Source organism: Saccostrea echinata, unplaced genomic scaffold (genome assembly GCF_033153115.1).
Source record: "Saccostrea echinata isolate AGI-Se365-2 ecotype Australia unplaced genomic scaffold, CSIRO_AGI_Sech_v1 ptg000001l, whole genome shotgun sequence".
NCBI classification, from domain to species: domain Eukaryota; kingdom Metazoa; phylum Mollusca; class Bivalvia; order Ostreida; family Ostreidae; genus Saccostrea; species Saccostrea echinata.
Genome location: NW_026889750.1, coordinates 52,655,754 through 52,669,051, shown reverse-complemented (window position 1 = coordinate 52,669,051; position 13,298 = coordinate 52,655,754). Strand labels below are relative to the sequence as shown.

The following is a 13,298-nucleotide window of genomic DNA, read 5'->3' as shown; positions in this document are numbered from 1 at the left end:
AGCTTGATAACTGTTAGTTGTCTTTATATTTCACTACAATCGTCAACGTTTCTCGTTTATGTAATATTCCAATATCAACTGCATAAGGTATTTATGTCTTCCAACTGAATCGGCACGCAAAAGTATGTTCTGAGGACGATAATTTTGTTTTAACTAGGGTAGGCTACATAGGCAATTTCGCCACATATGATCCACATATGCATTGCCTTTCATATGAGGATCATATGAGGATCATATGAGAATCATATGTATATTCAATCATATGAGTATCATATGTGGCAAATCATATGAATACACATGTGTAAATCATATGAAGCAATATACATATGATACACATATGAAAGTTCTGCATATGAGAATCATATGCATACTTTGAGAATTATCATATGAGAATCATATGAAACAGATCTGTGTGTGTTTATTTATTTGTCCTTGTTATAAACAGGTAAAATTCATTTTTATTTTAATTCAATGAGATAAAAAAAAATACGTTTATTCACTGTTAATCAGTTAACACTTGAGTAATTTCATATTAAGCTTAATATGAATAGGTTGGTGTTATATTTTAACAAGTAGACTGCATGATTAAAAAATAATTTCAATAACATATATCAAGATGTGTAAATTTAAATGTATATTTATTCAAAAGAATCAAGATGTTCATTTCCTTAAGAAGCTTGGATAAAAAGGGAATAAGTACTCTGTTACCCCCCCCCCCCAAAAAAAAAAATCCTTTCTTAAAAAAACAAAATTCATCAAGAATAAATTGATTTGTATTTTATCCAAAAACCGTTATGGTTGGTTTTATTTTATGAGTAAAATTAAAATCATTCCACATTTTATTTACGGACCGGTTTCGGTTTTTATCAGATGAAAGTGTACGTCATGTTTGACGTCACTTCTGCAGCAGAAGAGTTGGGTGTTGAAAAAAGTAAGTGATTTCGGATACGTTTTGAAAGACTTTTTTAAAGGCTAGTTCATTGTGTTTAGATCATTTCATTAAGGTAACAGATCCGTATAAACTTTCTAGTACTGTACTCTCATCACTTGTATATAATTGTTAACTTAATGCAGTTCGTAAAAAGCTGATAAACCTAGTGATCAATAAGTAATTTTGTTTGTTAACGATGAATGTTTAGGCCATTTAGCATCACTTATTTTTCAGATTTGTTTCCCTTTTGTTAATAGCTACGCTTGAATATTTATATTCGATATGAAAGTGAAAGTAGAAACCTTGTAAAGCAGTTAACGTAAAATGTTTGTTGAGATCGTTATTCATTCGGTTCTTTCATCAAATGAATGAGAAACGTGTTTTAAATAATGTATTTAGGAACTGGAGTTCAGTGTCACAGTGCTGTTTTTGTATTTTTTTTTTTTTGTTCAAAGAACCCCTAAGCTGATTAGACTGACGATTGAACACAAAGCTGATTTGACTGACGATTTAAACCCAAAGCTGGTTTGGCAGACGATGCATGATCACAATGCAGGTAAAAATAAATAAATAAATACATTAATCATCACAGTATATATAAGTAATGACTTAAACATATATCAAAAACTAAATAAATCCAACTCTTTTTCTATAGAACAAATCCAGCACAATAATAAAATATATATATATGAGTATGAAAACATATGAAAATATGTAAGGCATATATTATAGAACTTGCTGGCTATAAAAACTATGAAGAACTATAAAACTATACATTATCTTCTGGAGGATAATGACTTTTAGCTTAATCAGACATTCAAGGTACTATTACATGTGCATTGAAAGTACATTGTATACATTTTCATGTACTTTGGTTAATGATTTTGGGGTCTGCATCAAGCAGAAATGGATTAATAATATATATTATATCTATTATTTTTTTTTATATAAATTAAAAATTTGCAGAGAGAATGTCAATTGGCTTAAAGAAAGATTTAGCATCAACCCCTGGATTTCTTTTAAGGATACAGAAGTACAGGTATGATGAATATAAATGCTAGCTAACTATTTTGCAAGAATTGTGCATTTAAGTAGATGCACTGAGCATTTAAGTAGATATGCACTGAGCATGTATGTCATATTATATGAAACTAATAAAGTTTATAGTCAATATGTATAATAGTGAACCATTTTTTCTTGAAGAATCTTAGTATGTGTTTGATGTATAGAAAAATAAGTGAAAAATGCATTGCTTTATTCATTCAGGAGATGCTCAGCAATCTGGCAAAGAAGGCTGGCTGGACATGAAATGTTATGGGGGTTATGTCTAGCTTTGGATCCACTGAATTCACATATTACAGAAATCGGATCAGAGCAAAGGTGTGTACACATTTTATTTATATATGTTACATACCCTAAGAAGTATCAAAGTCTATTGCTAAATTGAATTACCTCGTCAAAATAAAATTTTGCACTGCACTCCATTTAAGCTATACATTGTGAATTGAATTGTTTAGAAAAAAATGTTTTAGCTTATGGGTAACAAAGAAGTTGATGTAGAGGGTCCCTCCATTAAGTCTCTACATAATTATCGATGAAAATGTTTCCTTCCTCCTACAATTATGCTAACAAATCCAGAGAGGGAATACTTCACACTGATGCTAGTATGATGCTAGTATAAAAACAGTAAGAGTCAACATTTTAAATTGTAAAAATATTGATGTTAAACTTTAATGTTAAAATTTTGAGATATATATTTGTTTATTGGAAGGACATCTTTGCTAGTAAATATGATCAATGATAGAAAATTAGTTCATGTTTGTTAGATGTCACAAACAATTTTTCCAATCATATTCATCTTTAGAATCACTTGAGCCTTCAGCTCAGATGAGCTAAAAACAAGTACTTTCATTTTAAATGAAAGTACTTGTTTTTAGCTCATCTGAGCCGAAGGCTCACGTGAAGTTTTCTGATCAGAATTGTCCGTTGTCCATCATCATCGTAGTTGGCATAAACTTTTCACATTTATGTCTTCTCCAGAACCACTGGACTAATTTCAACTGAACTTGGCAAAGAGGACCAATAGTAAGGTACCAGTAGGGGTTCAAAGTTCAACCTATAGATTATATAGGGTAAAGTCTTTAAAAATCTGCTTTTCAAGAACTACCACACTACAATTTGTGATATTATTTTGCAAACATCCCTATGCAGTGTTGTTTCAAGTTTGTTGAAACAATGACCACTAAACCACCAGTGGGGCCCCTGAAGGGTTGCAAAGTTTTACATATATATAGTAATTTATACTTGTGTATAGGAAAAAATTAAGTCTTTTTAACAAATTCTTCATTGCTACAATAGTGGGGCCTAAGGAGGGAATCTTGAGTAAATTTGATCAGTATGGAACAAATATCAAAAAAATACTTTTGCAATTTATTCCAGCACTTTTTTTGTATTGACACACATTTCACAAAAGCCACTTGTGTCAGAGTTAAGTGAGTTTGCCATTGTTGCTTACAGGTGAACAATGTGGTCCATGGACCTCTTGTTATTATTATTAATGCTAATTATTTTAAAAATAATTTTTAGAGATTATTCTGTGCCACAAACAAATTGTTCAGAAAGGGTACATTGGTGGATTTGCATTTTGGGTACAGTTCAAAGAATTTTCAATATGATGATGGAAGATCAGAAGGAGGACAAATGGGAAAAGTTGACAGAGAAAGAAAAGAATTAGGAAATATCTGGAATAAATATGAATGAGGAGGATGTACTTAATCTTGTCAGACTTTGACATGCAAGGCTTTCTACATTAATATGTATACTGGAATATCATTTTGATTGCAAAATCTCATTCTAATGTATTCACATTTTATATTTCATGCTTTATGCATAAATACATAAAAAATTTTATGAAAAACTATATATATGTATATATGTATCTTTGTTCGATCGAGACACCATCCTTTGTGATTTCATACTCATTTATGTGTTAAATATGCTGTAGGTACATGTAATCTGAATTATTTATGATTTGTCATAAATTTACAATATAGAGATTACATATATTGACAAATGTTATTGCAGATATTTCAATTTTGCTAAGGACACTTCCATGTCATATGGTATTTTTATACAAGTTCATGATCTAATTATGTTATTCATTAGTACATGTATACATGTTCATCTCCTTGATCATTTTGCTGAAATCCTTTCAAATAATTTGTACTTATTTTAGAATATGTAAAATACGTGTATCGACAAATGCTACTGACTTGTTTGTATACTTTCTTGTTTAAAGTGGGCACTGTGTGATATTAGTTATTTCTGTTGATGAAGATACTTTTGGAAAATTGTGCAAGCATTATCAAATATTTACAGGTATTTAACAGATCATTGGAATGTACTGAAATTTCATCTAAAGCAGAAATACCTGATTTTCAATGTGTACATGTGTGTATTTCCTTTTGATAAATATGAAAAAAAAACCCACATAAATGTTTCATATGATAAACATATGATGCCCATTTCATATGATTCTCATATGTAAATGACTTGAAACACACTAAAACTTTTGATGTGCAAATCATATGAAGTTCTTTTCATATGATTCACATATGTGAATCATATGTGACTCATATGATTTGCTTCATATGATTCACATATGATGCCCTTTTTTTATGATTCTCATATGAAACCAATCATATGATCCACATATGATACACATATGTGGATCATATGTGGCAAAGTTGCCTGTGTACTGAGAAATAAATTTATGTTACAGGACTTTTGACAATCCCCTTTGATTTAAAGTCAACATTTTGCAACAATTTTATGGTCGTTATAATTACCTTATTTTTTAAATATCACCAAGTCGTATTTTGATTGATATCTTTCATACCAATCGTGAGCCATTGTTTTACAATATTTTTGATTAATGATTTCTCCGTTTATCTGATCAATAAAAAATACTAACGGTGATATGATCGGTCGTCAGAGGATGCTTTCTCCTCCTAGACACCTGATTCCACCTCTGCTGTTTCCAGGGTCCGTGTTTTTGCACTGTTCACAATTGGTATTTTTTGCAGGATTTTAGAATGGACAGTACCAGCTATATATTCCTTTGCTCAGACAGAATATCATTTAGAGCCTAGAAATATCATTTATTGCAGTTTATCTAACAATCAGTTATTAACTAGCTGTTGAACAAAAAAAAAAAAATAGAATTTTAATCCACTTTACTTTGAAATGAATTAATAATCAAATCTTATTTCAAAAACATTGTTCTAAAATGTCAACATTAACAGTGATTCTGTGGGTGAAACTGCATTCACAAGCCTTTCCCAACAGTATCTATTCTGTAAAAAAACTGTTTTCTATTTTTGTGTCGCCTTCAGATCAGAGGAACACTTAGGGATCACTTGACTAGGCGTCTGTCTATTCGTCCGTCCATCTATCCGTCTGTCTGTCACACCTTATGTCTTGAGCACTATTTGAGGTAAAGATTTTGCTCATGTATTGCCTGGAAGAGTGGCTTTGTAAAATACCAGGGTTACCGACCAATGCACCTGATCTTTGACCTACTTTTCAAAATACACTATAGTGTCGATATACGTATATTCTTTGACCCTTTAGAGGTCAATTTGTACAGTACACTGCTTGTCATTAGATGTGTTGAAACAGTCCAACTGATCTTGACCTTTTTTAATATATATTAATGACATTAACCACACGTACTGAAATTTAAATGTATGCTGTTAACAATAGAAAATCACTCAGTCTCTTAGTCAACCAAAATAAAACCTCGGTCTTTCGACCTGACGGAAAAGGCCGAGTGATGTTCTCGATCTCACGGAAAATTCCATGTAATTTTCAATTTTTTTCATTCATAAAACGGGATCGGTACACCGATGAATTAAACTTGTATTAATATACACTTTCTTTTTCTGATAATATTTTTCGACTTGACAGAAAAGGCCAATGTTGTTCTCGACTTGACGAAAAAGGCTGTGCGATGTTCCGATTGTTCTGTTAGTTCACTATCGGTATACCGACTTGGTTTTGTGAATCTTGGGGATTCTTGAAATAAACTCGTTTGAATAGATGATTATTTTTGATAAACTAAATTTGATTTTATGTTAACTTGAATTTATATTGACCGTAACTTTTTATGATAAATTTTATTTATCGCGAATATTATACTAGTATAATATTTAAAGAAAAGATAACCATTGTTTAGTTTCATTTATTTCTTTAATGATGCTATAGTAGGCGACACATGGGTTCCTTAAAACACTGCACCCGATTTGTATTGTTTTAATGGACTTCAAGCTTGAATACTGTTCGTTATCTTCATATTCCATTTTGTGTATATTTACTTGAATGAAATTTAATAAAATATTTTTAAATTTTTCGTTCAACATTCAGATTAAGGAGCCCCACAATGTTACGCCGCTGAACATAGACAGCTGCAAGTCGTAACAGTAGGACAAAAAGCAAATATTCTTCAAAAATATAGTAGAAAAGAAATTTCATGTTATATTCCTAATGAAGTAAACCTGACTTTTTCCATATTTGGATTCATCTATACACAATAACACATTATATTTTTATGAGATTTATTAATTTCCATAAGATGCGAATAAGATTACACATTTTTTTTTGTTTTAGTGAATTGGTTAAATAATTTTAAATCCTAGCCCAAGAAATGTTCCAGTCTAATTTTGTTTCAATATCTACGAGCAAATTCATAACGTTAGTTTGTATCATTTTCAATGTGTATACCTGATAAATAATTATAAGTTAGAAATTTTAACCTTAATATAATTACCAGTAAGATTGATATTTCATGCATATACATGTATATTCATAAGTATGATTCCTTGTGCCCTAAATATCATCACATGTAAGGTAACTTTGAAGTTTTATATACTTGTATACGTTCACTTTGTTGTTGGTGGAAGATCCAACTAATAGCAGGTGATTTCTAAAGTCGTAAACTAGACTATGTGGATTGTAGACCCCGTCTCCTTTTGTCAGTAGCCGTGACAGAAAGTGTCCATCCTTATCAATCATCTGTACCGAGTAAGTCGTACCATCACACACAATGATATTTGACAGTGGGTCTGTACAGACTCCATAAGGATATAATCGTGGCCCTGGTGGAGGTCCGGAGTAGGAGAAGCGATATTTGCCTCGTTGATCAGTCACCACCACAGCACGGTGGTTGTCAGACACAATAATATCTCCATTACGGTTCTCTGTGATGTATCTAGGTTTACTGTACAGTTCCTGACCTGCACTATTATGCTGAATGGTCTGGACCTTTCGTCCTTTGTTGTTGTATCGTATTATTTTAGCTTCTGAATATTGATCTTTATTTGCATCATATATTCCCGTCCCTACCAGAAGATCTTCAGCGGGAGAACAATAGACACAAAGTGGTTCACATGGTTCTGTTTTCTCTATTAGTATAATTTTTGCTTTTGTGTAAGATGATAGTTTACTTATATTAAATTCGTTGTCAATATAAAGTATGTAATTTGCAGAGTTCATTGTATGTACACCACCACTACTCTTCTTTATGTCTGTCAGATGATAAAACGTGTGCCCTTTAAGATTTGTCAAGAGGAGATGAGTTCCGTCACTGACAGCTACCTGGTCCATTGTAGAACAAGACAGATGATATCCACGTCTAATAGTGCCCACAGTCACACATCCATGGGACTCAGCTGGATATTTCGATTTAAACAAGTGCTCAGTTTGTACGCGTCTTTGTCCTCTCTCAGTGATTTGGATTTCTCCTATGAACTTCATGAAATTCTGTTTGTTGATTTGGAACCAGGGATGGAAAACGGAGACTGTTTCAGAAAGGTCTTTTATCTTGATTACGGGCGTGTTCTTCCGGAAGAAGAAACGTACCTGTGTTCTTTTTGATCGTTCATCATTATGTTCATTATTCTGCCACACGGAAATTTGTCTATTAATACTTTTCTGTTCTCGTTGCAGTTCAGTATCTTTTATCTTTGAAATTGGGGTTTTCTTTAGAAAAGAAAGGAATTGCGCTGGCTTACTTGCTAATTTTTCAAATTTTAGTTCATAGTTTTCTATGTTATCAATTTTTCTCCGTTGTTGTAATATAAAATTCAGATAATGTTTCAATTCATCGATGTGTTGTAGACTCAAATCCACCTGATCTTTTAGTATCTGACTTTTTGAAGCCATCTTTACCTGAAACATTGCTATTTTTGTTTGACACGTCCATATATCAGATTTAATGCCATCTAAAATAGCAAGTCTATACGGGAGAATCTCACCTCTGATGTTCGCAATTCTGTCTTTATGAAGTTGTCTGTACAAATTAAACACTGATATTAATTCAAAAAAATCATGTTCTTGGTGACCTTCACACTTAACACAGAATGGATATTCACACGAATTACACCATGTTTGAAATTGCATGTCGGGATGTTTTTCACATGCTTCCGTTTTCCTAAAGTACGTATTCTTTAAACTGTAAATCCTGACATTATGGTGTTTTGAGTCCAGATAAATGATGTGCTTCTCCTTACATAAAGCGCAGAAATCTTGCTTACATGTCTGACAGTGGAATTCTAAATCACCGGGACATTGTGAACACTGTTTGACTTTCACTGATGTGGTGAAATCCTTATCCACTGTTGTCATAAATCGTGATGTTTTATTCTCTCCTTGAGCTTCCAAATTTAAAAGCTTTTTAATCCATTTTACCTTTTTCATTGCTTTGATTGTGCAATCTAAAAATAAAAAAAAAGTTTTGTGATTTTTTTTAAATCAATGTATGAATTCTTTGCAATTATGATATATAAATATATATATATATATATATATATATATATATATATATATATATATATATATATATATATATATATATATAAAGCACAAAGTAATTCACTTTTTATAAGGATACCCGCTTCCGCCTCAGCCCGGAGTTGAGCTCTCGACCTACGGAATCTGTCCCCTAGCAGTACAGGAACAGTGCGTTAGACCGCTCGGCTATCTAGACAAGCCAAAATATTCTCGCTGCGCTGCTCTACACTACACGGTCATTGAGAATGGAAGTGAGATACAGTTATTTGGACATTAGTTTTATTAGAGGATCGTTACCAATACACGTTGTAATGAAATTAATTTTTGTTCCTGTACTGCTAGGAGACAGATTCCGTAGGTCGAGGGGCTGGGCGGAAGTGGGTATCCTTATAAAAAGTGAATTACTTTGTGCTTTCTATATATATAGGAAGTCGGTCAGCTTCTCTCTGTTCAAAGTCGTTATACCTATAGATTTACAGAATCAACGGGCTACATTTGTTGTATTATTTTCTTTGGGAAAAAAAGAGACAAACAAATCATAATGTAGGAATTTGTAAGTTTTAAAGACTTTTCACCATTATAAACACATCAGCTCCTACAGAAAGAAGGTACATAATAATGTCAATACTTCACAGTTATATAACCAAATAATAAGATAATTTCAATAAAATTCGTTTTACATATCATTGATAGTAGTGGGTGAACCTATAAGCTAATTTACTTCAGTTCAGCTGTGATATGTAAATTTTGAAATGTATTTTATACAAATAGATTATTCGTTATTTGACTCATTTTTCATGAGTACCTTACAATTTTTATGAATGTTTTAAAGTCATATCCGGTACTTTACTTCTTTAATAAGGAAGTAAGGTTAAAATACATAAACACGGTTGTTTTTGTTAACACAAACATGGAAATTGAAAATAGAAATCATGATATGTACGTTTAAATGTATTGGTATCTACTTTAAAATTCTAAGTGATTTTTAAAGATATTTCTCACTTGATTTAATTTAAAGAACAATTTAGCATTTGCATAAACAGATGTGCTCAGGTTTCGCAGGCAGAATAAGCAAAGATTGATGAATTTTCTTTGATCTAGAGTCCAACAAATCTTGTCTTCAAGCATTTATTGGTGCAATATTGGCAAGAAGAATATTGTTTATGAGAAATATGGAGCAGTGTTTCAAAGTATACAAGTGTTTGATCGAGAGAAAAACTAGACTGGACTAGACTGTATTGAAAGGGAAGTGTTCATCTCTATGACGATGGAATGTCTTTGTTACTTTTGAGTATCATCCAAGGATATTTGAACATTTTGAGATGCAACCGAGTTGAAAACAGTTAAATTTATCCTAGATACATCGGTCATATATAAGGGAAAGAATGTCATTTTGCACGTAACTCCAGACATGGTGAAAAAGTTTTATTCTGATGGTGTTGCGAGGCTGTCTTAAATTGTGTGCATCAAGAAATCGGCATTGAATGTATGAATTAACAGCCGTCATTATAAATGATACTTATCTAGGTTCTAATGATTCTTTTGAAGGACTTAAAAACCTGTATCCAGGAAGCAAATCTAAAAGTTTAAATACTCACTTTAAAGATTTCTAAAAACACCGAGGCAGCATTCAAAAAAAGCTCCCCACAAAAAATTAACTGCTTATCATCCTTAAACATCTGGAAATTTAGGATAACAATTCAGCTTTAATAAAAGGGTCAAAATTCTGGAATATCTAAGCATTTGTCACATTTTGTGAAAATTAGATCGAATTCAATTTCACTCTACTTTAAAATGATAAACAGACATTGGATGCTTTAGAGGTTTGGGATTTTTAAAATGAAAATGCAGGTTAAAATGATTTCTTTATAAAAGGGTGTTTTGAGAGAAAGGACACACTACGTGGGTACAGTCGGTAGAATTTTGTTGAATGTGTCCAAAGATCTAAATTATAACCGTTGAAGCCAAATAGAACCATTTTGGCTTATTGTAATGCCCAATTCTAGATCTTCATATTGCATACAATCTGCCACTGTACCTGCTAAGTTGAAGAACGAGGTAGGGAAATAAAAACTCCTCTCGTTTTGATGAAAATGGTTGGAGATTTTTATTTCTACAATTACAAACACATCTAGTACCCTTAACCATGTTTACACTGATATTTGAATTTCAAGTGTCCTCAAGTGTTATGTAACAACACTACCCTGTATGTGTCATAAAAAACGTATAATTTCATTAATTTTACTCGTAAAGCAAAGTACAAACATGTATGCTGAGATCACATACAGATTCTTTAAACATTTCAATGACCGCAATTTTCTTAATGATTTAGAAAGTGGTAATTTTTCGTTGGTGAAAATCACCAGGGAAATATTGAGAAAGGATCATTCTCTATAAGGCCGTTTTGCGGCCTACAATGACTTCAAATTTTCAAATAGTATTTTTTCCCTTAAAAACTGCATGAGTCAGTAGGCTAATGTTCCAATTTAATGATAAATGTTGATTGGTTAATGATACAAAAGTATTTGTTATGATATAGGGTCACAAAGTAAGGTACTATCGGTCCGTATTAGCATTAGGGTAATGGGAAAACTCAAGAGGGTTGGTGTGTTAGGTAACTCCTACACATGTCATAACCACCTTTAGCCAACACCAAAGTTTGCATGTAAACTTTTTATGAACATAAAAAGTGACTACCAAATTATCAACTTGGTTAAAGGTGGTTATGACATGTAAATAAAAACTTTTCATTTTTACGATATTTGCAGGAAAAGCTAACTACTTACAATGAAGGATATCAGCTTATGTAGATTATTTCTTATTATAAACTTCCACTTAGAGTACATGTTTCTATTGATTTACTAAGAATTTATATAAGCCATGCATGTTTACTCAAAAAAGGTAAACTTTTTACTTAAAAAATCTAAAATCAAAGGACTGAAATGACTGGTTGTTATGAAATTACGTGAAGACAAGTCTCATTGAACTATCTGCTAGAAATAAAGAAATTTTTTTATAGACTATAAGACATGAATATAAGTTACTTATTATAATTATATAATTTATAAGGATAGTTTAGTTTATCTATGCTACTTCTTTGTATTTGTATTTCCTTAGGAGTACTGCATATTTGTTATTAGTTCTAGAAATGATAAAAGCTATTTTTGTTGTAGCGGGAAGATGCATTTGCTATTTGTGTTATAAACTTAATTTTTCTATGGGTACACATGTAACTTTTATAGATAGAGAATTACTGATGGGATGGTTTCATGATGGAAATTCTCGCCTCGACCTTTTAGAAAGACACTTTTCCGTATGAGTGACATAGGATCCATGTATTTTGTTAACTGGGTGTTGAGAGGACTCAATCTATTCATCACACTTCTTTGGTAGCATCAATATAAGTTATGAGAACAGTAGTTCTGTCTTAGAAAATAAAACGCCAAGGAAGAAAGGGGTTCCTAAATGTCACGTGATTGATAATTGAATGTTGCTTTAATTTACGTCATTTTAGAATTTTTCACCCAGATAAAGAGATCATCCACTTAAGGTGAAGTGTCACAATTTTGATTTATGCATGGTTTCAGTATTGACCAACACCTACCGTGGGACAGGACCTCCTTCTTTAAGATAATATCCAAGAGACCCATGACTTTTACTTTCAATGCTGAGGACTTAGCAAAGGAACTGTCACTACCCGTGTTAAACACCTTAGTTCTTGACGCAGCACGGAAAGAGAATTTAATTCTCAGGTTTCAAGAGTGCGAAGGAGTGTCATCTCTTACGGTCCATTTTGTACCTGGGATGTTGTAGAACTCTGTTAGTCCATGGATATACTAAAACTTCTGATATGCGTAGTGGAAGGAACTGTTGAAAATCTACTCCATTTTATGGAGTGCCGTGAGGGGGGGGGGGGGGGGGCTCGACTTTTATACATACATTTGTGTATTATAGTTAAGATAGAATTTTAAATTAAATATATTGTTTTACATGCGTAATTTAATTGAATCAAATCAACTCTTACGATGTTATTTCATTTTACGTCGATATATATATTTTTAATACAACCGTTCTGAGTTTTATGCACTGACTATTAACATGTACTTGCATTAATATTTTCATCCTGTAAATTAATGAATTTTTTTTTTTTTTTTTTTTTTTTTTTTTTTTTTTTTGCAAATGTAGACTATATTTTATAAATTACAACTTAATTTTGATTTAATCACAAACAAAATTCATTCATTGCTTTAAACATTTGATACACAACTTTTATAGTTCAAAAGAAACTTAGAAATCTCATTTCTTGCATGGGCATTTTATGCGTAAAATAGGTACCACATCTATAGAAACAATACACAAGTACAATATAAACATATATGAAATAATACTTTTAATTAAATGCTAATTAAACATTTTTCAACATCGTACGAGGTGCATTTTGTAAAGATTTACATTCAAAATATGCAAAATGTGAATGCATCAAAATTCTTGCCATAAAAAAATATCTTTAGCCTTAAAT

General features: G+C 31.7%; 1 protein-coding gene and 1 long non-coding RNA gene across 2 annotated transcripts; one reads left to right on the top strand and one right to left on the bottom strand.

The window, feature by feature from the left end:
* The first annotated feature begins 1,446 nt into the window (after nt 1-1,446).
* On the top strand, nt 1,447-2,308 carry LOC133180794 (uncharacterized). Its single transcript, XR_009720386.1, has 3 exons — nt 1,447-1,487; nt 1,898-1,970; nt 2,198-2,308. It is a non-coding gene; the product is annotated as an uncharacterized LOC133180794 (long non-coding RNA).
* A 4,509-nt stretch (nt 2,309-6,817) lies between these two features.
* Nucleotides 6,818-8,152, bottom strand: LOC133198514 (uncharacterized). The gene has a single exon (XM_061334600.1). The coding sequence runs from the start codon at nt 8,150-8,152 to the stop codon at nt 6,818-6,820; it is 1,335 nt and encodes a 444-aa protein (XP_061190584.1).
* Nucleotides 8,153-13,298: the final 5,146 nt, after the last annotated feature.